This window comes from Selaginella moellendorffii, unplaced genomic scaffold (genome assembly GCF_000143415.4).
Source record: "Selaginella moellendorffii unplaced genomic scaffold, v1.0 SELMOscaffold_31, whole genome shotgun sequence".
Taxonomy (NCBI): domain Eukaryota; kingdom Viridiplantae; phylum Streptophyta; class Lycopodiopsida; order Selaginellales; family Selaginellaceae; genus Selaginella; species Selaginella moellendorffii.
In genome coordinates this window covers 1,303,749-1,324,545 of record NW_003314292.1, presented here as the reverse complement: position 1 = coordinate 1,324,545, position 20,797 = coordinate 1,303,749, and the positions used below count along the sequence as shown (strand labels likewise).

Sequence of the window (20,797 nt, the reverse complement as noted above, 5' to 3'; positions counted from 1 at the left end):
CGTTATGGTAAGCGAAGAACAAGCTCGAGGTTTATGCTTCGCCATCTTTGTCTTTTTTCCCTTTGATATCTTCACAAAGAACTTTCTGCAGACTCTTCCTTCGAAATAATGCAAGAAGATGATGCCGCACGGGAGAGCCGAGGTGATCGTCCGCGACCGGAGTGGTCACCAGTGGAGGATGAGATGGAACTGGACGATCCAGCCAGTGATTGGTGCCGGGCCTTCTGCGTCCATCACGAACTCGTCAAGGGAGACGTGCTCGTCTTCCAAAAGGAGAACTCCTCCTCCAAGATGATCACGGTCCGCGTCGAGATCTTCAAGAGCCGCAAGCTGGTCAAATCCAGTGATCGCGCCAACCCCGCCAGCATAGTGTTGCTCCCGCCAAAGAACCAGACGAAGAACTCGGCGGGGTAGCCACCGGAGGAGACGTCCACGACTACGACGTCTTCGAGCGCAATCCCAAGAGGACGAGGGGGCTCCTGAGGAGAGAATGGGTGAAGAACTCACACTCGTGCAACCAGGAGGCGGCGGGCGAGGAGGAGGAGGGAGCGGCAGAAGGGATGCGAGGCGGAGAAGAGAACTTGGCGCTGGTGCTCAAAAAGACGAGGTCGGCAGCCCGAGTCCGAGGAGCTCGGGATGAGCTTCAAGAGCTGAGGAAGATCCTCAATTTCCTCTCTACGATGCCCACTCGACCAGCTCAAATTTTAAAACGAGTGGCATATTCGCACGCATCTTAGGGCTTAGGGGTTTTAGGGTTTCCCCTTTCTTCCTTCTTCGCCATGCCTCTGTATGATGTGTTCGTGATCTTCAAGCCGCTGGTGGAGAGGAAGGTGATGACCGACATTCTGGTGCGCATTGGGCACAAGGTATACCAGCAAAAGGGCGTCGTCACCGATGTCAAGTACTTCGGCCGCCAGTTCCTGGCATACGACATCAAGAAGCGCGATGGGCGTCACTACGAGGTCAGCATTTTTGCTTCTCCCCTCCTCTTTCGCTTCGTTTCCGGGGATTTCGTTCTCTTCTCTTCGAGTTCTTTCATCGTGTTTTCAATGCCTTCTTTTTCTATAAGCGAGCTTACGCTTTTCATGTTTTGGGCCTTGTTTCGTGCTTGACGAACCAGGGGCACCTCATGCAAATGACGGTCATGGCAGCCACCGCCTTCAACGAGCAGCTCCAGTACTTGAACAACGACGAGCGGCTGCTGCGATGGCTACTCATCAAAAACAGGGGTACCAAATGGATGGATGCGCTGCAGGGCAAGCTCCCCTCGGTGGACGTCCAAGACGAGGACCTCTTCCGGGCCCGGTGACAAGCCTTCTACGCTACCCCCGTACTACATAAAAACAAAAAAATTGTTTATTCGGTTGAGAAACGAAGATGGTTCAGCGGTTTGTTCATCTCAAGCGTATTTGGCTGACACTAGGAGCATCTGGGTGAAACAATATGATAAATTCGCGGACTGATCACTGGGCCGAGATCAACAATGCTCAGGCCGCGAATCCTCCGAGGTGGCGAGGTAAACGACTACACACGGTAATTAGCGCTCCGGCACGGCAACAAGTGGAGCAAGAGAGCTTGCCACTGACTCATCTGCTGGGGAATCGGAAACAATGTTGTATTATAAAAGACAATTAGGATATGTAAGCATATTTCTTCAGGGTAAACAGATAAAAGGGAATGTTATTTTGAAAAAATTAGAGTGCTCTAAATAGATGTTAAAAAAGTTAAAGGAAAAAATAAATTTTAATAATCTACTGTTTCTTTTTTACTAAAAAAAATACTTTTAGAATATTCTTATGTGACAATCTGTTTATATATTTGTTTTTATTTTTTATTTTTTAGGTTTATATATTTAAAGTTTCACAAGCAAAGTGAGTGTTTGGAATATGAAAAGGGAATACAAAAAATGTGCATATCAATTAACCCAAAAACTTTAGTTTATATACAGGAGCGAGTGGTTCGGATTGAAACCAATCCGACAGCTACTAAAATCCCACTATGCTAATATTAATATATGGCATTGTAATTGTACACTTGGCCCTCATATCATCCCCTCCTTTTGGAATAATGGAAGACTATTAAGGTGCTTTCGTAGACGGGCCAGGATCTGGAGGAACATCAAGAGGAGGCATTGGCGGATATGTAAGTGGTATTAACTGTTTCTGATCCCTTTGTATAAAGTGTTTCAACCACTGCACATGCACAATCTCTGGAGGATCAGTCTGCTGGACATCATGCTAAACCTCATAAACTTGTGGTCCAACTTTCTGTAACACCTGATACGGTCCTTTCCACTGCACAAACAGCCCTTTAGATGGGGAAAACAAACTAACACCAAATCATCTATTTTGTACTTTGCAGGTGGATGATGATAAGAGTTGTAGTGTTGTTGTTATCCCATTTGTATGCGACTTAAGTGTTAAGTAGACTCTGCTTGGACAAGTGGAAGAATGCTCGTCAAATACTAATCCTATGACCTAGCATCAACAGTTCGTGGCAATCGCGAAGGTAAACCTAACTCCGTTGGTAATATTGGATCATAACCATATAAGAGTTTATATGGTGAAGCACCAACAGAACTTTGCACCCTTGTGACATATGCATACCGAAAAGACAACAAATAACCATCCCAATCCAAATGCTGAAAGTTCATATACTTCGCAATCATCCCTTTGAATGTCTGAACGAACTGTTCCACTAGACCGTCTGATTGTGGATGATAAGCACTCGTGAAAGTGTGGCATATCCCCAACCAAAACGTCAAAATATGAAATGCTTCAACCATAAATGCAAGACCATTATCCAAAAGAATCCGCTTTGGACAAGAATGCTGGAACACCACTCGATTGAGGAGGAAGTATCTAACAACAGTTGTAAAGGCGCTAGCAAAAGCACCAACTTCTACCCAACGAGTCAAGTAGTCAGAAGCAATAATAATTACTCATTGCTAGTAGTTAACCATGGAGAAGGTCCTATAAGATCAAATGCCACCAACTCAAACGGATAGGAAACTACAATTGACTCCAACTGTCCTTCTATAGCACGAGGGGAAGTATTACAAGTTTGGCACCAAACACAGCTACGCGCGTACATACTGGATAATATCACGTTGCATCTCCGACCAATAGAAAGACCAACGCAACTTCTCAGTTACACGACGATGTCCCATATGCCCCCTAGAATAGGAGAATCATGATAGGCATGGAGAAACTGCGGAATAAAGACAGAAAGCACCACCAGCCGTAAATGATCATTAAGATCTATCCCCACAAAATAAAGAAGGTTGTCTTCAAGGCAATTTTGAGAATGTAAATGCCAGAAAGGCAAGTCATCAGCAAGTGATGCAAGATTCTCAAACCCATCTTGAAGCCTTCGAATCCACAGCTTAATCTTTTGAGCCTCTCAAACCTCATCAAAAGAAGGTAGATTTTGCTTTACGCCTTATGGACACTAAACGTTAAGTACAATAACCGCCGACGGCACAAAATCCTCATCTAGAAAATCCAAAGATGCTAGAATAATAGGCTTGTTAGAAATATGAGAAAAGAGTGGAGAAGGAAGAGGAGCTCAAGAAAGGGCATCAGCATCAGCCATAAAGATGAACAACATTAAAATCATACATCTAAAACTTCAAAACCTATCGAGCAGTATGACCAACTAGGTTCTTCCACTTCAATAATGAATAACAGCAGCATGGTCACCTTCAAGTAACGTCCAAGAACCATGTAGATATGTATGAAGTTTACTAAACACTCCTTCTCTATTGTGGAGTAGTTCATCTCCGCTGGTTGTAATGTATGGCTTATATATGCAATGGGATGGCGTTAATTAAGCACACTCGAGCTCTCTTGCATCAACACACCTCCAAAACCAATGTCAAAAGCATCCATGTGCAAAATAAAAGGTCGAGTATAGTCAGGATATGCCAAAACCAGAGGAGTCATCAATAGCTCTTTGAGATCCACGAGTGCCCGCTCACAATTTGAAGACCAGATGACATTGATGACTTCAACAACGCTCGCAACAGTGTAGTGTGATAAAAAAAATGATCCACAAAACAACCGAGATATTGCATTTTGCCCAAGAAGCACTGCTATAGTGCACCTTATCTCTCTCCCTTTAAGCCAACTAGAAAAGGGGCAATTGCTTGATGAGAGAGCCTTTAGTGGCTATTTTATCCCCATTTATCCCCAAGGTTCTAAGGATCTATGATGACAGTATATCCAAATCTTATCCGATGATCACATGCGCTATAACTACATATCATTCACACATTTCGGAGTAAGGAACTTTAGAACAGCCACAAGTTTATCAGAATCAACTTGCAAACCCTCACAAGAAATACGATACCCAAGATAAGTTGTGTCCTTGGACCCAAACATGCATTTTGACCGCTTCAGCTTTAAACTAACATCGTGTAACCGATCCAACACTTTACAAACATCATGAACGTGCTCCTCCTACGTCCCCTCTGAGTGGATTAAGACATCATCAATGAAGTCAGCAGTCACCTCCGGCATATAATATTAGAGCAAATAACATAGCTATCCACTATAAGACTATGATACGAGTGGATAAAGACATTGACATCTCTAAAAGGGAGGGTGAGTGTAATTATATATATTAAACATCCATGCATATATATTTCCTTTTGTGGAGCATCTATTAACCGATTGAAAAAGCTAAAGCCCTAGAAAAGAGAATCTTTTAAATAGGAAGAGTACTTGATATATATTAGTACAACACTTCTTGATTTATATACATATCTTATGATTGCACTTTGATCTCTTTTTGGTTCTAACAAAATATATCATTTTAAATATGGTTCATTTGCAATTAGGGGGTAATAATTAGTTGTACTAATAAAACATACTGTGAACAAACTTCTTAAAAAGGAGGGGAAGAACTTACTTGATAGTGGAGATGAAAGGCACACTAATAGCTTTGGGAATAATTAGACATATATCTTGCTCCTTGTTACACTCGCCATAATCTTGCAAATGCTCCTAGTGCGTTGGCCAGCTTGCTTCCAGCAGGAAGAGCTTCAACTAGGCTATCAAATTTGAAGTTGGACTTTACCCTGGAGGTTTACAAATGAAGGACACTATGCTTTCCTATTTAAGGAAAGAGGAATTGGTAGGTTACCCTATGGAGCAGGGATTGTTGAACCCAAATGGTGAGTATGATCTTGCTGATATCTACAAGAGCTGGAACCTTAGTCGCCACTGGATTATGTGGCGGCAGTTCTTGATGAATCTCATCTGTCATGGCTTCACTGCATATGGGTTTTATATGGCTACCATACGTTGGCCCCCTCAGTTATCCCCTCTGTTAACGGTAGCAGGTTACTTTGCGGCCTGGATCTTGTCAGGTCAGCTTTCTTTTCCTTCTTTTTTTCTGGAGATAACAAGAGCTCCATGCAGGATTTATGCTTTTTCAATTTGGTCGAAAGAAAATTATCACATACGGTTTTCTTGTTGGGGGCATCAGTGGTATTTTTTCCGCATTGATCACGAATCAGTGGGTGGTGCTTCTGCTGGTGGTGATATTATACTGTGGACTTTTCACTCCAGCAGCAATACCTTTGCCTGATGATTGGAACGACGGCGGCGGTTTGGTTGTGTTCATAATGGTCGGTTTCATGAGGTATATGGCTTACGTGGCCGGTATTGTGGCTGCCATCATTGCTCCACCAGTTGGATGGCAAGTTCAAGCCTTTGCACTTGTGGGATCAAGCGCTGCTATTGTCTATGCGATGCTGGTTCACTTCTACTTGTTGGAGTCCCCACTAGAAATTCTAGATGGTTATAATGCTTTAGCAACAATGGATATGGACCAGCTGCTTGCTATTCGACAAGAGAAGGCCATTGAAGCTTTGAGGGTGTTTGCGGAGGCCACAGGGAAGACTCTACCAGAAAATTTGAAGAGCCTCAGGAAAGTTAGTCCGTTGGTGTAATTGGCTTATGTGTGCCTGAACTTTAATATTTTGGTGCCTGAATTCTCATGAATGTAAAAAAATGTTGTGAGCTCTCACCTCGGTTCCACGCGAGTTTTTAAGCTCGTACACATGGTCACCGCTTAGTAATTCACATTTGTTTCGCTCTTTCTTTTTCATTCTGTTTTTAAAGTAGCTACATGATATCACACATAATGTTGTGGTCTCAGCATATGCCCCGAGAGGGCATCTGTTTTGGTTTGGAAACTTGGTCGAGGCTTGGAATCTTCGTAACTCAATAGAGAGCTGCGACGTGGAAGATTACACACAGAGATGCCGTGCACACAGGCACGGGAAAGCTTTTACCGGGCCACTTTACGAAACGTGGTGACATGGAACACCATGGGCGCAGGATATGCCCAAGTAGGGCATCTTGAAAACACCACCGAGCTCTTGCCGCAGTGGAACGAGGTGATCATCGGAACCATCGACTCCCCAATGCCCTGGAGCTCTTACATGGTATGGATCACGGGGTCTCTTCAAGGGATGCCGCTCGTGATCTGGACTAGCCTTCGGCTTCTTGAGCTGCCGTGAGCGCTGAGGGAAACCTGGCGAGCCAGGTGGAGATCTTCGTCGAGGGCAGGATCGCCACGGCACTACGCGACGAAGCGCAATGCGCCTTCCGCGATCCTCGATTCCGACAAGGTCACGCGCGATCGATCCATGAATCCATGAAGATCAATGAGAGCGAAAGAAAACCCAACAGGAGGAACTTATGTGATCCAGACGGGGTCAGTGGAGATGAGACCCACTGCGGGCCTGATGAGTCGTGCCGGAAGCTCTGGGAATTTCTCCATGAACTTGGGCTTTATCACCAGCCAGATATCTTGCTCCTTGTTACGCTCGCCGTAAAGCGCTCCTGCAAATGCTCCTCGTCCAGCGCGTTGGCCAGCAAGAAGAGATACTGCTTCTTCCGGCAACCTTGAAGTCCAGTAGACTTGGAACTTTACTTGACACCTGATTGCCCACTGTTGAAGGATATGGCTCACAAAATTACTGCAACATTGTTGAGCGAGACCGCCACCTCCGCGCCACTCTGTCTCATTCACGCCATGCTTCTACAGAAAAGAGAAGATTGTAAGAGTAAATTCGCAAAGAGAACTCTCCAGACTTCTCCACCACAAGAGAAAACATGTTTTTAAATGAATTCGTCGATCCTGACGGGATTTGGCAGCTGAAGTTGCAAGGTAAGAATATCTCCATTCCATTCTAAAGTAAGAAATCAAACATACGCTTGCTGCGAGCGAAGGGCCACTGTCTTCGTGAGTAGCTAGTTTGGTTGATCTACAATCTGCACATAAGCCATGAGAAAGTTGTGGTCTTTCTTACTTGAGAAAAAAATCTTCAACCTGGCACTGAACTGGAAAATTTCTCAAACTGGTAAGTTATTTTACCAACCAAGCCTGTGATGAATAAGTTTCGAGAAAAATATGAGATAAAGAAAAAGACTTGCGGCGGCTACTGATCATCCAGAGGGTCACTTCTCCCGGTGAAGAATACAGTTGGCCGACATGGCTGGCCCCTGGAATGGTTTGGCTGCTTTATATATCCCTGTTCATCTCCTGTTTCCTGTGTCCAGTTGTTCCACTGCCACTAAGATTGCATTGCGACCAAAAGGACGTCCTGCCAAGAGATCTGAGCGTTGGTTTCGCAGAGTCGTTTCTTCCTCTCAAGATTCTAAACGCAAGGAAGGTGCAAGAAGTTATCTTCACCGCTTCCATGCGCTCTCGAAAAGGTCCAAGGAAGACTGGCTGGAGAGGTTCTTTGTCTTCTCTCCACCGCCGGAGGCTATCGAAAAAGCTCATGGTCAACTTACCAAAACCGCGTGGTTTCTTTTTCATCTCCATCCACTTCACCGAAGCTTTGTGTTCCCTCGTCCTCGTCCTCATTCACCTCACTTCTCAATTTCAAAGCTTCACCTCTACCCTCCCGTCCTCGTCCTCCTCACATCTTCTTTTTCCTTTCTACCATTCTCGTGTGAGATCCTGGCGAAAAAAACTCGTCAGGTACTTCCCCGGGTTTATAGTTGTATGGCCCCCAGAAGAATTTTATGTTTATCGTAGATCCAGTTGATGAGTAGGTTGTCCTGTAACGCATTTAGGAGCAGAATATGCACCATTTTCCCCAGCTCGGCAGGCATCGTTCTTCTTAGCGGTAGTTTTATGAAAGAGTTGAGCGAGAGTTGTTTATCCACCTTCATGTAATCTTTCATGCATATCGCAAGGCATACGAGTTTTAAAACATTAAATAAGAGTTGAGGCACACCTCGTACAGCCATTGCGAGGATGCTGAGGAGACAACTCGTTCTCTTAGATCTTCTGCCAGACATCTTCTTCACCGGCGAGCAGAAGGGAGACTTTGTGCGGGGACCTCTTGTGGATCATGTTGCTCTTGGCTAGGCTTATCAGGAGGAGGTCCAGTTTGATGATGGCTGTTTTCCTGGATCCATATGGAGTAGAATTCTCATGGTTAGAGTAAAGCAAAAGCATAAAGAAATATCTCCAACCCACCCGACTCCATGGTGCGCTCTGCACGTAGAAAAAAACCAAAAGCATCAATCAAACAGTCGCGAGCTGCTGCTCTAGTTTTAAACATCGTTACTTCTTCGTTGTGTTCGATGCTTATGGTACCATCCATACCAGTATTTTCTTCATTTCCTCTTTGATGTGGGACGCTGTGAGCTGCATGAAAGAAAAAACGAACTTAATATATTTATCAATAAGCAGCTTTCCTTGCCTCTTCTTAAATGTGTTAACAGCCGCGTAGAGGGCACTCCTCAAGGAGATTTTGGTAGACCTTGATACGGATTCCCATTCCATGCCCGCAAATGCAAATATGTACAGCTGCTCTTGAATTGGATCCAAGAGTGTTAAGGCAGCAAATGGCAATTGTCTTCTATGAGATACATTGATTTTATTAAGAGTTATTATTCCTTTACTACTTGCTTAGCTTGATGATCTTCATCTTTTCTTCGGTGGGCATCAAAGTTCTAGAGAGTTCCCAGAGTAACAATAGTAACAAGTTATGAAACTAGTTTACTTCCAGAAATAGGAAATTCTTAATTGTTCTCGGAGAGGGATAAGTTGACATCACAAACTTGACTTGACCAGACCAATGGTAACACACTATCTTCATACGGTTTGTCTATTTATTCTCGCACGAGTCGCCCCACCTATCTTCATACGGTTTGTCTATTTATTCTCACCTACAGGCTGCTGGATTTTCTGCCCCAGATCCAGCTTGGGGCTCGAGCAGATTTACGAATCAATAGGTGAATCGGCACATACAGTAAGGCAAGTGAGGATGAAGTCGCTAAAACGCCTGGAATATTTTTCTGTTTTATGATATATTAGTTAGAAAAATCTGGTTTTATAAATTGTTATTTTATAGCAGCCCGAGATAACATGTCAGCCATAATCCTATGATAATGCTCGTTGTTGCAAAATGATGGAAAGTCAATGCTATTTGAGACAAACTTCCTCATGGCAAAATTTAGAGTTCCCAAGTGACTGCACGAAGTGAAAAACCCAGTAAAAGTTGCAGCATCAGGATCGAAACCATATATCAATAGCTCCCGGAAGATTTCAGCACAAAGAGATGCAAAATCTGGAACTCGGGAGCAAGCACACACAAGTGCGTTCCACGATGCCAAATTCTTCTCGGGCATGGTTAAGAATACCTCTATTGCATGCTGGAAAAATCCATTATAAGAGTAAGCCGAGAGTAGCGCATTCCAGGAAGCAATATCTTTCCCAGGCATTGTCTGAAAGATCTCTCGAGCAAATTCAACATCCCCGAGCCTGCCAAAACCGGACAAGACAGTGTTCCAAGAGATGATATCTTGGTCGGGCATTTGAAAGCATAGGATAGCTCTTGCATCTTCAACCTTTCCAGCGTTTGCATAAGCTCCAAGCAACATGTTCCACAGAAAGATGGTCTTGAAAGGTGGCCGTGTGGAATCAAAGGCACACTTGATCTCTTCCAGAGTAGCATTTTGTGCTATAAGTCCCTGTAGCACTGCTCCATACGAGAAAGCATTCTTTTCCGGCATGGAGTTGAGTAACTCTCGAGCCGACTCTCTCGGGAGAAAAGTGAGAGCCACCGTCGAGGAGACCACATTGTGCCTAGGCATTCTCTGGAAAAACAAATCTTTGGCCTGCTCAATAAGGTCGTTGTCTCTTAATCCTGCGAGAAGTGCCGTCCATGAGATCATGTTCGCAAATGGCAGAGATCGAAATGCTTTTTCAGCTTCTTCCATCTCGCCAGCTTCGCCATAAGCCTGAATGATCGAATTCCAGGCAGCCAAGTTCCAAACTGGCATCCTGTTTAGGAGAAATTTCGCCTGATCGAAATGCCCAATCTGAGCATATCCTGCTACCATTGTCACCCACGAAACAATGTCCTTTTCCACCATATAGTCAAACACACTTTCACAAATTTCATGTTTACCTTGGCAAATGTAGGTTGATAGAGTAGAATTCCAAGTTACAATATCCCATTCTGGCATCACTGCTCGAGTCTTCTGAAATTCATGCAAATCATGGGCATAAGCAGAAAGAAGAATGTTCCACGACTTTACGTTCCAAAGTGGCATTTTCTTAAAGACCTCTTGTGCCCGAGCAGCATCGACGACTTGCGAGAAACCGAGAAGGATAGAGTTCCAAGAGATGAGGTCTTTACTTTCCCACGGCATTTCGTCAAACAGCCATTCCATCTTTACCACCATTCCGAGATGCGCATACGTTTGGAGAAGAGCATTCCAAGAATAAGAGTTATGTTCCGGCATGCCGCAATCAAACAATGTTCTCGCCATGTCAACATGCCCAAAACGGGCATATGCCGTCACCATTGCCGTCCAAGACACTATATCTCGCTCGTCCATCTTATCAAAAACCATTTGAGCAGATTCCAATGAACCGAATTGAGAGTAGGCAGTGATCATAACATTCCAACACACGAGATTACGTTCCGGAATCCTGTGATACATCTCTTCTGCCTTATCTAAATGCCCGCTATGGGCATATGCGGTTATCATGGCCGTCCATGAAACCACATTCCGTTTCGGCATGGAGTCAAACACGAGCTTGGCTTGGTCAACTCTGCGTCTCCTGCCATGGCTCGCGATCTGAGCCGTCAACGCCACGAGATTATTTTCCGAAAGGTTGGTGGCGATTTGCCGGTGGAATTCGCAAATGCCGCTACTCCACGTTGGGTCGGTTTTGATCATATGACTTTGTGAAATCTTTTAAAATAGAAAAGGTCGTGTTGCTTTCGATCGATCCAAACAGGCAAAGACACCCGCAGAGAAGAAAAATCTACAAAGCATGTGAGATCGATCGATCAATCGATGGATGGATTGATGGATCAGCACCTGGATGGGAAATTCAAAGCCCGAGAAGAAGTAAAAAAGAAAGAAGGCCAGAAAGAAAATCTTGTTAACTTTGAAGAGGATAGAGAGTCTTCCAGGCAGGCCTGTACGTAGCTAAAGACGTAGGCTTGCCTGGCATTCCATAGTTTAGGGTTCTTCCAGGACTGACACTGAGAGTAAACAAACCAGTCATATCACACACTCGAGCTCGAAAGAGAAAGAAAATTTTCATGACTTGACTACAAATTCAAAAATCACACTTTGAGCGAAAGTTGGAGTGATGATCTTGTCCAAAAACTATCGTCTTACTGGAGTGGATCGCTCGTTTTTTATTCTTTGACACAATCCTCGATTCTTTCCATTCACACCACACATAGACTATAACTTCTTTGTATTCATCTAAGTTTCCTATCCAACAACGATGATCTTCCCACTCGCCAATGCATTTGAGATTGGATTGGATGGATCAGTTCTTGGCATCGATCGAGGCGGTGAGATTGAGCGCCTTGGACAGCAGCTCCGACACCTTGGCGGCCTGGCGATCGATGCGCACCACCGCCTTCTTGGTCTGCGCCGACTCGTCGGTGATCTCGTCGTGCAATCCATCCGTGCACGTCGTGATGTCGGTGAGCGCCGCGCTGAGATTCGTGCGCAGTAGCTCCATCTCCTCCTCCTCCGCGCCGCTGCCGCTTCCGCTGCTACTCTCATTGCCGCTCTTGTTCTTGGCGCCGTGGAGCTTGACGAGAATGGTCATGGAATCGTCCAGCACCTCCTTGGAGTCCTCCGTGAGATCCATGCAATCCGAGAGGAGCGCTTGGGTCTTGGAATCGCTGAGGTGGTCGTCGCGCTGGTATTTCTTCACTGTGATTCGCAGCTTGGAGATGGCCACGCTGCTGGAAACCATCACCTTTCGCAGCCCCTTGGCGTCCGGCGGCGCCGCTTGATCGTTATCGCCGCCGCCATCGTCCCCAGCGGCCACCAGAGTGGAGCTAGAGCACAAGAGCAGCGCCACCGCCGCTGGAAACACGAACCAGATCGAGATTTTTGGCTGCATTGTGTGCCTATCCCTGTCTATCCTATCGAGCGATCGATCGCTCGCTCGCCAAGACCACCACCCTGCTTGAGAAATCGAGTTCACACCTTAGAGATACCGCCGCTTTTCAAGGATCTGGGAGAGTTTGTTCCAAAGACCACTACTTGTTCGCTTCCAAAGCGATCTACATAGAATCAAAGCTCGTAAGCTTCAAGCTTGGATCGATTGGAATGGATGGATGCGTAGAATGAGTGGACCACTCAACCAAGACTCGCCGAGATCGATCTCCCTCACTCGCTCCTTTTCTTGTTTGTCTCTCGCTTTTGGTTCTCGCCAAGGAGGAAGACGAAGAAGAAGAAGAAGGGAAAGGTCTTCTCGAACAACAAAACCACGCCCTCTGGCCACAATGTGGTGTGTACAAACGGACCCACTTCCCAACAAACACGCTCCAGTGGATCCCAGCCGTTGGATCGCCAGGCATGGGAGCTTCTCCCCAAAGTTACTCTGGCTGGAGCGAAATAAAAAAGGTTGAAAGTTTCAGGGGTGAAAAGTTTGCCTTCGTTTCGTTGCCTTTGGTTGCTTGCATGGTTCCTTACTTCCGTTGCAACCACTACTACTATGATAGGGAAGAAAGGTAAGAAAAATGTGATAAGGTGGTGGTGGTAATAATGTTAAAATCTTGCAAGTATGCGATTCCCATCCAGCCATTATAGTTCGTTGGTGGTGGGAGGCTAGTGGGTCTTAAAATTGTTTGGACAGGTCCAAGGTTTGGAACGTGATAGATTGAGTGACAATCTCGTACGGTTCTAACAGAAGCACGCTGTACGGGACCACCTCACAAACAAACGTGGATTAGCATTGACACTGGATTAGTGGAAAGCGTTTTGCAAGTGGCCACGTAGCATCAACACGTGCCGAGCATGCACAGGCGCCACCATAGCTGCCTTCTCTTCGTTTTCTTCATCGCTATCTCTTCTCCATACCTGGGAGGAACATCACCAAGTGGAAGTAGCGCGCGCGCGAGAGAGAGAGAGAGAGAGACGATCAAGGGAGCGTCGAGCGTGGAGAAATTTACCTCTTCAAGGCGAGTTTCGATTTTTTTTTCTGTGTAGCAAGCTATGTCTTCCGCCGGAGGTGAGGAGCGTCAATCCTATGCTGCCGCTGCCAAGAAGCCAGCCAAATTCGAGGATAGTGATAGCCTTGCCTCCGACATAGCCAAGAGGAAGACTGGAGATCCGGGAGCTTACGAGCGAGTGTCGTCGACGAAAGGTCCCAGCTACGAATCCTCGTTGCCAGAGGTTAGTTTTGGATAGTTTTCCTTCCCTGTTCTTGGTTGGGAAAGTGATCGATTCCTCTGTCCCCTTATCTTCCAGGATAAAGAACCTGCTGCCAAAGAACCCCCCTCCGCTGACAAGCTCAAGAAGCCACTGATCATTACTGGCGTTGTTCTCGCTCTAGTGGGTGCGTTCATTGCGCTGGTTGTCAAGTCCTCCAAGGATGAAACCAGCAGCAGCACTAACAGTGACACTAGCCGAGTCGATTGATTTTTAAATGGATGATGTCCTCTCTGCATCACCTTAAGCTGTGTACAAAGTTGCCTTCGCTCTGACAGCATCCAGTATGTCACTCGATTGCTGTCGGCCATGCCCGACTTCCCAGTATCATACTTTCATGTTCTGTTTTCTTCGCATTCCATTTCGTCTTCCTCTACAGTAATATAAGTTAGTGCGCCATCGAAAACTCGTCAGACTAGCTACTTACCTCCACTCCAAGCGCTCCCAGCGCGACTGGTTAAATCCAACTGTAAGACTCAAAGTTAGTTTCTAAGAACTACAAACCGTAGTAGAATACACACCTGTTTGTTCAAACTGTAGAAAAGAAAAGTCTGTCCTGACCACCACCGTGTCCGTGCGTGGCTTGAATGCGCGTTTCCAGAAAGATTTCCATACAAAGGCCCGTGCCAGATGGGACGATCTAAAAAGTCAGAAAAATGAAAAGACACAAATCCACAAAAAGCCATGGCAGAAGCGGGAACCTTGCAATGGCAGAAGCGGGAACCTTGCAAAAGCCTGCTAGAAGAGCTGAAAATTCTGGTATTTCGTGACTAACCTTGGTACACTACCCGACCGTTGTCTCCAGTAGGAGCCGTCCGAGCGAAAGGCCGGCTTTCATGCCATCAACAGCGGCACTCACAATCCCACCGGCATAGCCAGCGCCTTCACCAACTGGATACAGCCCTTGTATAGAGACGCTCTCGCAAGTCTCTGCATGTCGCTCTATCCTTACGGGCGAGCTCGTCCTTGTCTGCAATAACAAAGTATTATTACTTTCGAGGACGTGCGTTTTCAAAGAAAAGCTACTTACCTCCACTCCATGAAGAAGCGCCCGGCTGTCGATAAAGCCATGCAGCTGCAAGAGTCGTAGACTCGTGTCAGTACCAAAACTCGAAAGACCAACCAAGCGGAGAAATGTAGCGAAGAACCTGTTGGTTGAACTTTTCAGTCGCGTTCTTTAAAACCGCTGTCAAATATCCAGGGAGCAGCTCGTGGAGGGGAGCTTCTCGAACGCCTAGTCTATAGCTGGACGTTGGAAGCTCGTTGCCTGCAAAGAATAGATGTAAAAGTAACGCTTGTTGTAGTTTTAGTACCTGCAATCTTATCATCCAGGAAATCTTTCAATGTCTGAGCAGGCACAACAAAATCTCCACCTCCTAGGAGTGCTGCATCCCTCTCTATCGCTCTCTGCGGTTTGGAATCTAGATACAAAGCCTTATAGGTAATGTCACGCTACCTGAAATGCAACACCAGCAAGAGACCCATGCCCGTCCCTGAAAGGCTCCACATCTTTTGACGTTACGTTGACGACGAGAGCGGCATTTGCCCACTTGGATGCACGTTTCGAGAAGGACATCCCGTTAATACAAAGATGCAGCGGGTCCGTGCTAGTTGGAACGATCTGGAGAGAACAAAAGGTGAGAAGCGAAAGCAGGGAAAATCAAAGCTCAACCTGGCCACCGGGACACATGCAAAAAGAGTAGCACGAGCGGAGCTCGTCGGAATTTATCGAAGCAGCAACCTTGTAGTCGGCCACAGGGACTTTTCCTTTGCCCCTTTGAACTTGAGATGCCCATGCACGATACTGTGATAAAGGTTGTTTTGTTTAGAAAGTAAATGGCTCATGTTATTGTTTTCTTTACCCGCATTTGGTTTACCAGCTCCTGGGGATGTTCAACACGCAAACCAACCTGTTACATAAAAAACCACTGCGTCAATCGCATCGAGACAAAAATAAAAAAGGATTGCAAGAAACACGCGGCTTACAGCAAAATCTTTGGCAGACAGCAACACGCCATGAGATAATAGCATCTCATACGTGTTCCGGGCGGAATGGCCGACAGCAAGAACAAGAGCATCGCAACTAAGAGTTGCCGTCGTAGTTTTCTCCAAGTCGGTGACTTGTATACCACTCACCCGACCATTTCGTATCACAATATCTTCCATTCTAGTTCCAAACATTAGCTCAACCTGCATTGATGTGATAAAAGACGCATACAATGAACCAAGCTTACCCCCAGTGTCTTCAAGTGATTACGAAGGCCACGGAGAATGTGGACAAGCTTATCAGTTCCGATGTGCGGTTTTCCTTCAACGAGTATCCCATCTGATGCTCCAAAGCGAACAAGTGTTTTGAGCACCTGTCATGTCCATGAATAAGAAAGGAAGAAGGGAGAAAGAGAAATAGTCATTACCGTCTGAACGTCTTCACTGTTTTTTCCAATCCTTGTTGTAAGCTTTCCATCACTCCACGTACCTGCGCCTCCCTAAAGTTTATACTGCGTCCATCATCAAGAAACCACGATAAAGATGATTTATACCTCTCCGTAGCAAAAATTGCTGTCTTCCTTTAAAATGCGCCTCACCATGAGGCTTCCAATGTGCCGGCCTCGGGTCTCCACCGGGTAACCTCTCTCCACCAATGTCACTTGCACTCCCATTTCAGCCAGTGCCAGTGCCGCAAAAAGACCGGCTGGTCCACTTCCAACGACCAAAACTCTTGTTTTAGAGCTCGGACAGTGGTGAGATGGAAAACCTTTCCCACCAAGTTGAGCCATCTCCACCAAGTCCATTGCAGCTGCTCCACGTTTGAGAAACTCCACGACACCGGGATCCTGCTTCATCCTTGACAGGAAACTCCAGCTTCTAGGCTGCTCGGACACCAATCTGGTGACATTCAAGTCTACAGTGTACACAAATCTCGGCTCCTACAGATAACAGCAAATCCAAAAGGTAAACATTAGGCAAAAAGCTAGAATAAACAATTACCTTGCGTGCGTCGAAAGACTTGCGCACTACTGACAGTGCATCCCGGGACAAATGGGCTGACTGACAATATAATCAATCACAAAAAAAAAAAAAATGAAAAGAAAAAATCAGCAGAGAGAAAGAAGAAGGAAAGAATATAAAAAGGAAGAAAGAAATCAGCAGTTACCTTGCAACCAATGCGTTTGCTAAGAACTTGAAGAAGGCCTGGAGAAATATCATAGCAGTCCTTCCCGGGATCATTCTCCACAGCCACCTCCAATCTGGAAAACCTCCAGACCCCAAGCTTGGAGTTCTTCACGCTGCCTGTAACCACACTCGAGAGAAAAGTGTGCTGTTGCAAGGAGCAAGAAACACCCAAGAGCAGCACCATAGGATTCTATCTACAAACCCAACACCAGGATAGTATTTTCCAAGGATTTCATTGATGCGAGAAGACCACAGCCAAGGCAACGCTGCAGCATAGACAATACATAGGAACCAGGCACACACACCATACCATGCCAGGCAGTAAAAGGATATGAGCCCACCCTAGCCTGTTCTAAGGATAATGTGAGCTCCACTGTCAGAGTCGACAATGCCGCTCAATTCTCCCACCTTGAGACTATACGTGGCCTCCTCGAAAGATTTTTGCATCTGTCCTCGACCAAACCATCCTGGAATCGAGAAGAAACCAATCAATCCATTGTATCACGAAGAACAATGAGGTAAAAAGCGCTAACCGAGATCGCCGCCACGCTTGGCCGACGAGCAATCCGAGAGCTGCGTCGCAAGATCGCTGAATTTGGCGCGGCCGCTGAGAATTTCGTCGCGGATGTGCTCGAGCTTGGCGACCGCCTGCTCGTGCGTCGTGTTCTGGATCACCAGGCCCTCGGGATCGCGCCACGACGCCGGGCGCCGCGATCCCTGATGCTTCACCAGCAAGTGGCTCGCGCGGACCTTGCCGCCGCTACCGCCATCGCGCTCCATCCCTGCGCCTCGCGATCGATCACACAGCCACAGGCACGAATGAAAACCCTAGCGCCGAGAACACAACGATGATTCTTAGTGCCACTGCTCCTAGTACCTCGAGGAGCGATATTTCGAGCGATATTTCGCCATGGCGATCGATCGAGGAGGAGCACGATGCCGTGGTCAGCTGGACCAGGAAGATCGCCGCCGCCGCGACGATCTCGCCAAGCGCCGGGATCACGCTCTTCCAGCAAATGCAGCACTGCGGGATCAAGCCCGACAAGGTGACCTTCCTCACACTGCTCAACCTGTGCGCCAAGCCGGGCGGCCTGGATCACGGCCGCGCGATCCACCGCCTCCTCCTCCTCCACATCGCCGCCACGGATCGCGACCTCGACCTCCCGCTCGCCAACGCCGCCGCCGACATGTACTGCAAGAATGGCCGCCTCGACGAGGGCCGCCGCGTCTTCGAGGCTCTCAAGCACCGCGGCGATGTTATCTCCTGGAACGCGATGATCACCGCCTATGCCCAGCACGGGCATCCCCGGGAAGCTCTCCATCTCTTCCACGCCATGGAGCTCCACGGCATCGCCCCGGACGCTGTCACTTACACGCTCCTCCTCAGTAGCACCATCGCCAGCCAAGATCTTCGCTCCAGCTCCAAAGCCACCTCCGTGGAGTTCTTCCACGATCGGATCCGCCGGGATGGACTGGAGCTCGACTTGATCGTTGGAACCGGGCTCGTCAACCTGTATGCCCACCTTGGGCATATGAGCGCGGCCGCCGCCATCTTTGCCAAGCTCGTTGGATCTTCCTCCTCCGGCGGTGGAGACGTGGTTCTCTGGACGACCATGATCGGAGTTTACGCCCAGCGTGGCGAGACGAGCGCTTCTCTCCACCACTTTCGGACGATGCAGCTCCACGGCGTGAGGCCCAACCGAGTAACTTTCATCACCGTCTTGACTGCCTGTTCTTCCCCTGCGTGGTTACCAGTCGGAATCTGGATCCATCGCCACCAACACCACCGCCGGCAATCCTCTCGGCTCGAGACCAGCATGGGAAACGCGCTGATGAGCATGTATATCAAGTGTGGCGAGCTGCGAGCCGGGAAGAGAGTCTTCGACGAGATGGAGCGGCAGCGGGACGTAATCTCCTGGAACACCATCATCGCCGGGCATGCTGCCGAGGAGCAGCAGCAGCTTGTCAAGGCCTTTGAGATCCTGTGGGAGATGCTGCAAGACGGTGCCACCAAGCCGGACTGTATCACCATCGTGACGCTGCTCAACGCTTGCAACAAGCCAGCACTGCTCGAGCACGGGAAGTTCCTCCACTCGCTCGTCCCCGACTGTGGCATCACTGTGGATCCTGTGCTCTTCAACGCTCTCATCCATATGTACGCCAAGTGTGGGAGCTTGGAAGCAGCGTCGCAGATGTTCCAGCAGCAGCAGCGTCAGACCGAGGCCTCGGTGTGGGGAGCGATGATCATCGCATTGTCGCAGCAAGGACTTCACCGGCAAGCCATCCAACTCTTCCAGCGGATGCAGCAGGAGGGAGTGAAACCGGACAAAGTTGCCTTCACTGCTGCTCTCGATTCGGCTGCCACTGCTCTCGACGACTCCTCCGCGGCTTCCACTGCCAGAGGCTTCCACGCACAGGCTGTTGAGAGCGGTCTCTTGCAAGGCAACGCTGTCGTAGCCACCGCGTTGATAAATCTTCTCGGCAACACCGGAGCTATGACCGAAGCATACACCGTCTTCACCAACGTCGTCGAGCGGGACATCGTTTGCTGGAACGCGATGATGTCCGTCTATGCGCAGCACGGCCATACCACCCGAGCTCTCGACCTCTTCCAAGAGTTGCAGCACCAAGGCATGGATCCCAACGACGTCACCTTCGTCAGCTTGCTCTCCCTGTGCAGCCATGCCGGACTTTTGGACGTGGGAATCCAGTGCTTCCTGTCGATGACCATCGATCACAGCCTCCAGGTGCTCACCCCGGAGCTCACAGGCTGTGTCATTGATCTCTTTGCTCGAGTTGGAAGGCTGGCTGATGCGCACGACTTCATTGGGAGGATGCCGCGGGAGCAAGCTCGAGTCATCCAGTGGATGTCGCTGATGTGTGCTTCCAGAGTCCAAGGGGATTTGGAGCTAAGTGGCTGCGCTGCCAAGGAAGTCTTGGAGCTTGATCCTAGCAACCCAGCTGCGTATGTCGCATTGTCCAACCGGCAATCCACCTATGCTGTTCTAGCGACGACGTAAGTTTGTCTGATAAAAAAAGAAAAGAGAAGAGACTGGTCAGGTCAGGCAAAGAAAAAAATCCCAGAACTCTTACGTTTGTTCGCTCACAAGCTATTGTATAGTGTCTGTCAGACATGAAAAACTCCACGTCAGTGGCATAGGAGGAGAAGAACAAAATGTAGTTTACCGATTAAAAGATCATTCCTTGCGTGGGAAGAACGACGATCTTCCTTCTCGAACAACAATCTATCAGTCATTCACAAGAGAAGATAAACGATGGAATCTTACTTTAACACGGTCGATCGAGAATTCCTCTTTCCCCGCTTAACGACTAATCCAGTTGATAAGTTTAAATCCACAAGTTAATAAAAAAGCATACAGCGATTCCTTCTTTCCTTTTACGTTAGGCAGTCGAAGATCTTCGTGATCTTGACCGATTTCCTTTACATCGTCGACTGCTGGAACACTAAATCACTCCACTGAGGATTTCGCGGCAGAAACGTTTCCTGCCGATCGATTAAGCTACGAAAAGAAAGAACCCCAGGACAATCTCACCGAAATGTAGCTACAAGTCGGAATGACTCGAAATCCCTGCTTCCTGGCACAATCAAACGCGGCCTCGCACAGCTGCGCCGCGATCCCCTGCCCGCGCTTGCTCGGCGGGACATAGGTGTGCTCCAGATCGATCAGATCCGCCGATCCGTCCTTCTTCTTGCTGTAGCTGAGGTACGCGGCGCCATCGGGCGTCCGGAAGCGCAGGGCCGCCTCGTCCCACACCACCGCCATAGCGCCCACCTTAGAGCCCTAGAAAAGGAATATGCGCCAGCGGGGACGCATATTCCCGGCCCATTGCCTACGACTACTTAATTGTTAGGGTTTCGTGATATTTTGAGT

At 47.6% G+C, this 20,797-nt stretch overlaps 8 protein-coding genes across 11 annotated transcripts; 3 read left to right on the top strand and 5 right to left on the bottom strand.

Moving 5' to 3' along the window:
- The first annotated feature begins 749 nt into the window (after nt 1-749).
- On the top strand, nt 750-1,403 carry LOC9649567. Its single transcript, XM_002976682.2, has 2 exons — nt 750-962; nt 1,121-1,403. Exons 1-2 carry the CDS (start codon nt 780-782, stop codon nt 1,307-1,309), a joined length of 372 nt encoding a protein of 123 aa, XP_002976728.1. The 5' UTR covers nt 750-779; the 3' UTR covers nt 1,310-1,403.
- Nucleotides 1,404-9,344: 7,941 nt separating this feature from the next.
- On the bottom strand, nt 9,345-11,484 carry LOC112348669 (pentatricopeptide repeat-containing protein At1g56690, mitochondrial-like). Its single transcript, XM_024681649.1, has 2 exons — nt 11,367-11,484; nt 9,345-11,310 (listed from the first exon to the last, which is right to left on the bottom strand). The coding sequence occupies exon 2, from the start codon at nt 11,220-11,222 to the stop codon at nt 9,375-9,377; it is 1,848 nt and encodes a 615-aa protein (XP_024537417.1). The 5' UTR covers nt 11,223-11,310; nt 11,367-11,484; the 3' UTR covers nt 9,345-9,374.
- Nucleotides 11,485-11,649: 165 nt separating this feature from the next.
- LOC9649566 lies at nt 11,650-12,873 on the bottom strand. The gene has a single exon (XM_002976539.2). It carries the CDS (start codon nt 12,415-12,417, stop codon nt 11,830-11,832), a length of 588 nt encoding a protein of 195 aa, XP_002976585.1. The 5' UTR covers nt 12,418-12,873; the 3' UTR covers nt 11,650-11,829.
- A 373-nt stretch (nt 12,874-13,246) lies between these two features.
- Nucleotides 13,247-14,136, top strand: LOC9649196. The gene is made up of 2 exons (XM_002976680.2): nt 13,247-13,694; nt 13,770-14,136. Exons 1-2 carry the CDS (start codon nt 13,515-13,517, stop codon nt 13,938-13,940), a joined length of 351 nt encoding a protein of 116 aa, XP_002976726.1. The 5' UTR covers nt 13,247-13,514; the 3' UTR covers nt 13,941-14,136.
- Nucleotides 13,892-17,112, bottom strand: LOC9649195 (uncharacterized protein Cbei_0202). 3 transcript variants are annotated; one of them, XM_024681499.1, is made up of 16 exons: nt 16,885-17,112; nt 16,719-16,778; nt 16,271-16,657; nt 16,145-16,216; nt 15,965-16,090; nt 15,717-15,920; nt 15,593-15,640; nt 15,403-15,534; nt 15,187-15,351; nt 15,044-15,137; nt 14,879-14,997; nt 14,761-14,805; nt 14,506-14,700; nt 14,252-14,370; nt 14,158-14,197; nt 13,892-14,103 (listed from the first exon to the last, which is right to left on the bottom strand). In XM_024681499.1, exons 1-13 carry the CDS (start codon nt 17,086-17,088, stop codon nt 14,515-14,517), a joined length of 1,842 nt encoding a protein of 613 aa, XP_024537267.1. In that variant the 5' UTR covers nt 17,089-17,112; the 3' UTR covers nt 13,892-14,103; nt 14,158-14,197; nt 14,252-14,370; nt 14,506-14,514. The 3 variants fall into 3 exon arrangements, with proteins under 3 accessions (XP_024537267.1, XP_024537266.1, XP_024537265.1); XM_024681498.1 differs by having other exon boundaries at nt 13,908-14,103; nt 14,432-14,700; XM_024681497.1 differs by having other exon boundaries at nt 13,908-14,103; nt 14,252-14,700.
- Nucleotides 17,113-17,118: 6 nt separating this feature from the next.
- On the bottom strand, nt 17,119-17,751 carry LOC9649565 (peptidyl-prolyl cis-trans isomerase Pin1). The gene is made up of 2 exons (XM_002976537.2): nt 17,438-17,751; nt 17,119-17,371 (listed from the first exon to the last, which is right to left on the bottom strand). Exons 1-2 carry the CDS (start codon nt 17,682-17,684, stop codon nt 17,247-17,249), a joined length of 372 nt encoding a protein of 123 aa, XP_002976583.1. The 5' UTR covers nt 17,685-17,751; the 3' UTR covers nt 17,119-17,246.
- A 685-nt stretch (nt 17,752-18,436) lies between these two features.
- Nucleotides 18,437-19,924, top strand: LOC9649194 (pentatricopeptide repeat-containing protein At1g11290, chloroplastic). The gene has a single exon (XM_002976679.2). It carries the CDS (start codon nt 18,437-18,439, stop codon nt 19,922-19,924), a length of 1,488 nt encoding a protein of 495 aa, XP_002976725.2.
- Nucleotides 19,925-20,243: 319 nt separating this feature from the next.
- Nucleotides 20,244-20,759, bottom strand: LOC9649564 (acetyltransferase At1g77540). Of its 2 annotated transcripts, none has more exons than XM_024681500.1 (2): nt 20,459-20,759; nt 20,244-20,382 (listed from the first exon to the last, which is right to left on the bottom strand). In XM_024681500.1, exons 1-2 carry the CDS (start codon nt 20,687-20,689, stop codon nt 20,347-20,349), a joined length of 267 nt encoding a protein of 88 aa, XP_024537268.1. In that variant the 5' UTR covers nt 20,690-20,759; the 3' UTR covers nt 20,244-20,346. The 2 variants fall into 2 exon arrangements, with proteins under 2 accessions (XP_024537268.1, XP_002976582.2); XM_002976536.2 differs by having other exon boundaries at nt 20,244-20,409; nt 20,459-20,754.
- Nucleotides 20,760-20,797: the final 38 nt, after the last annotated feature.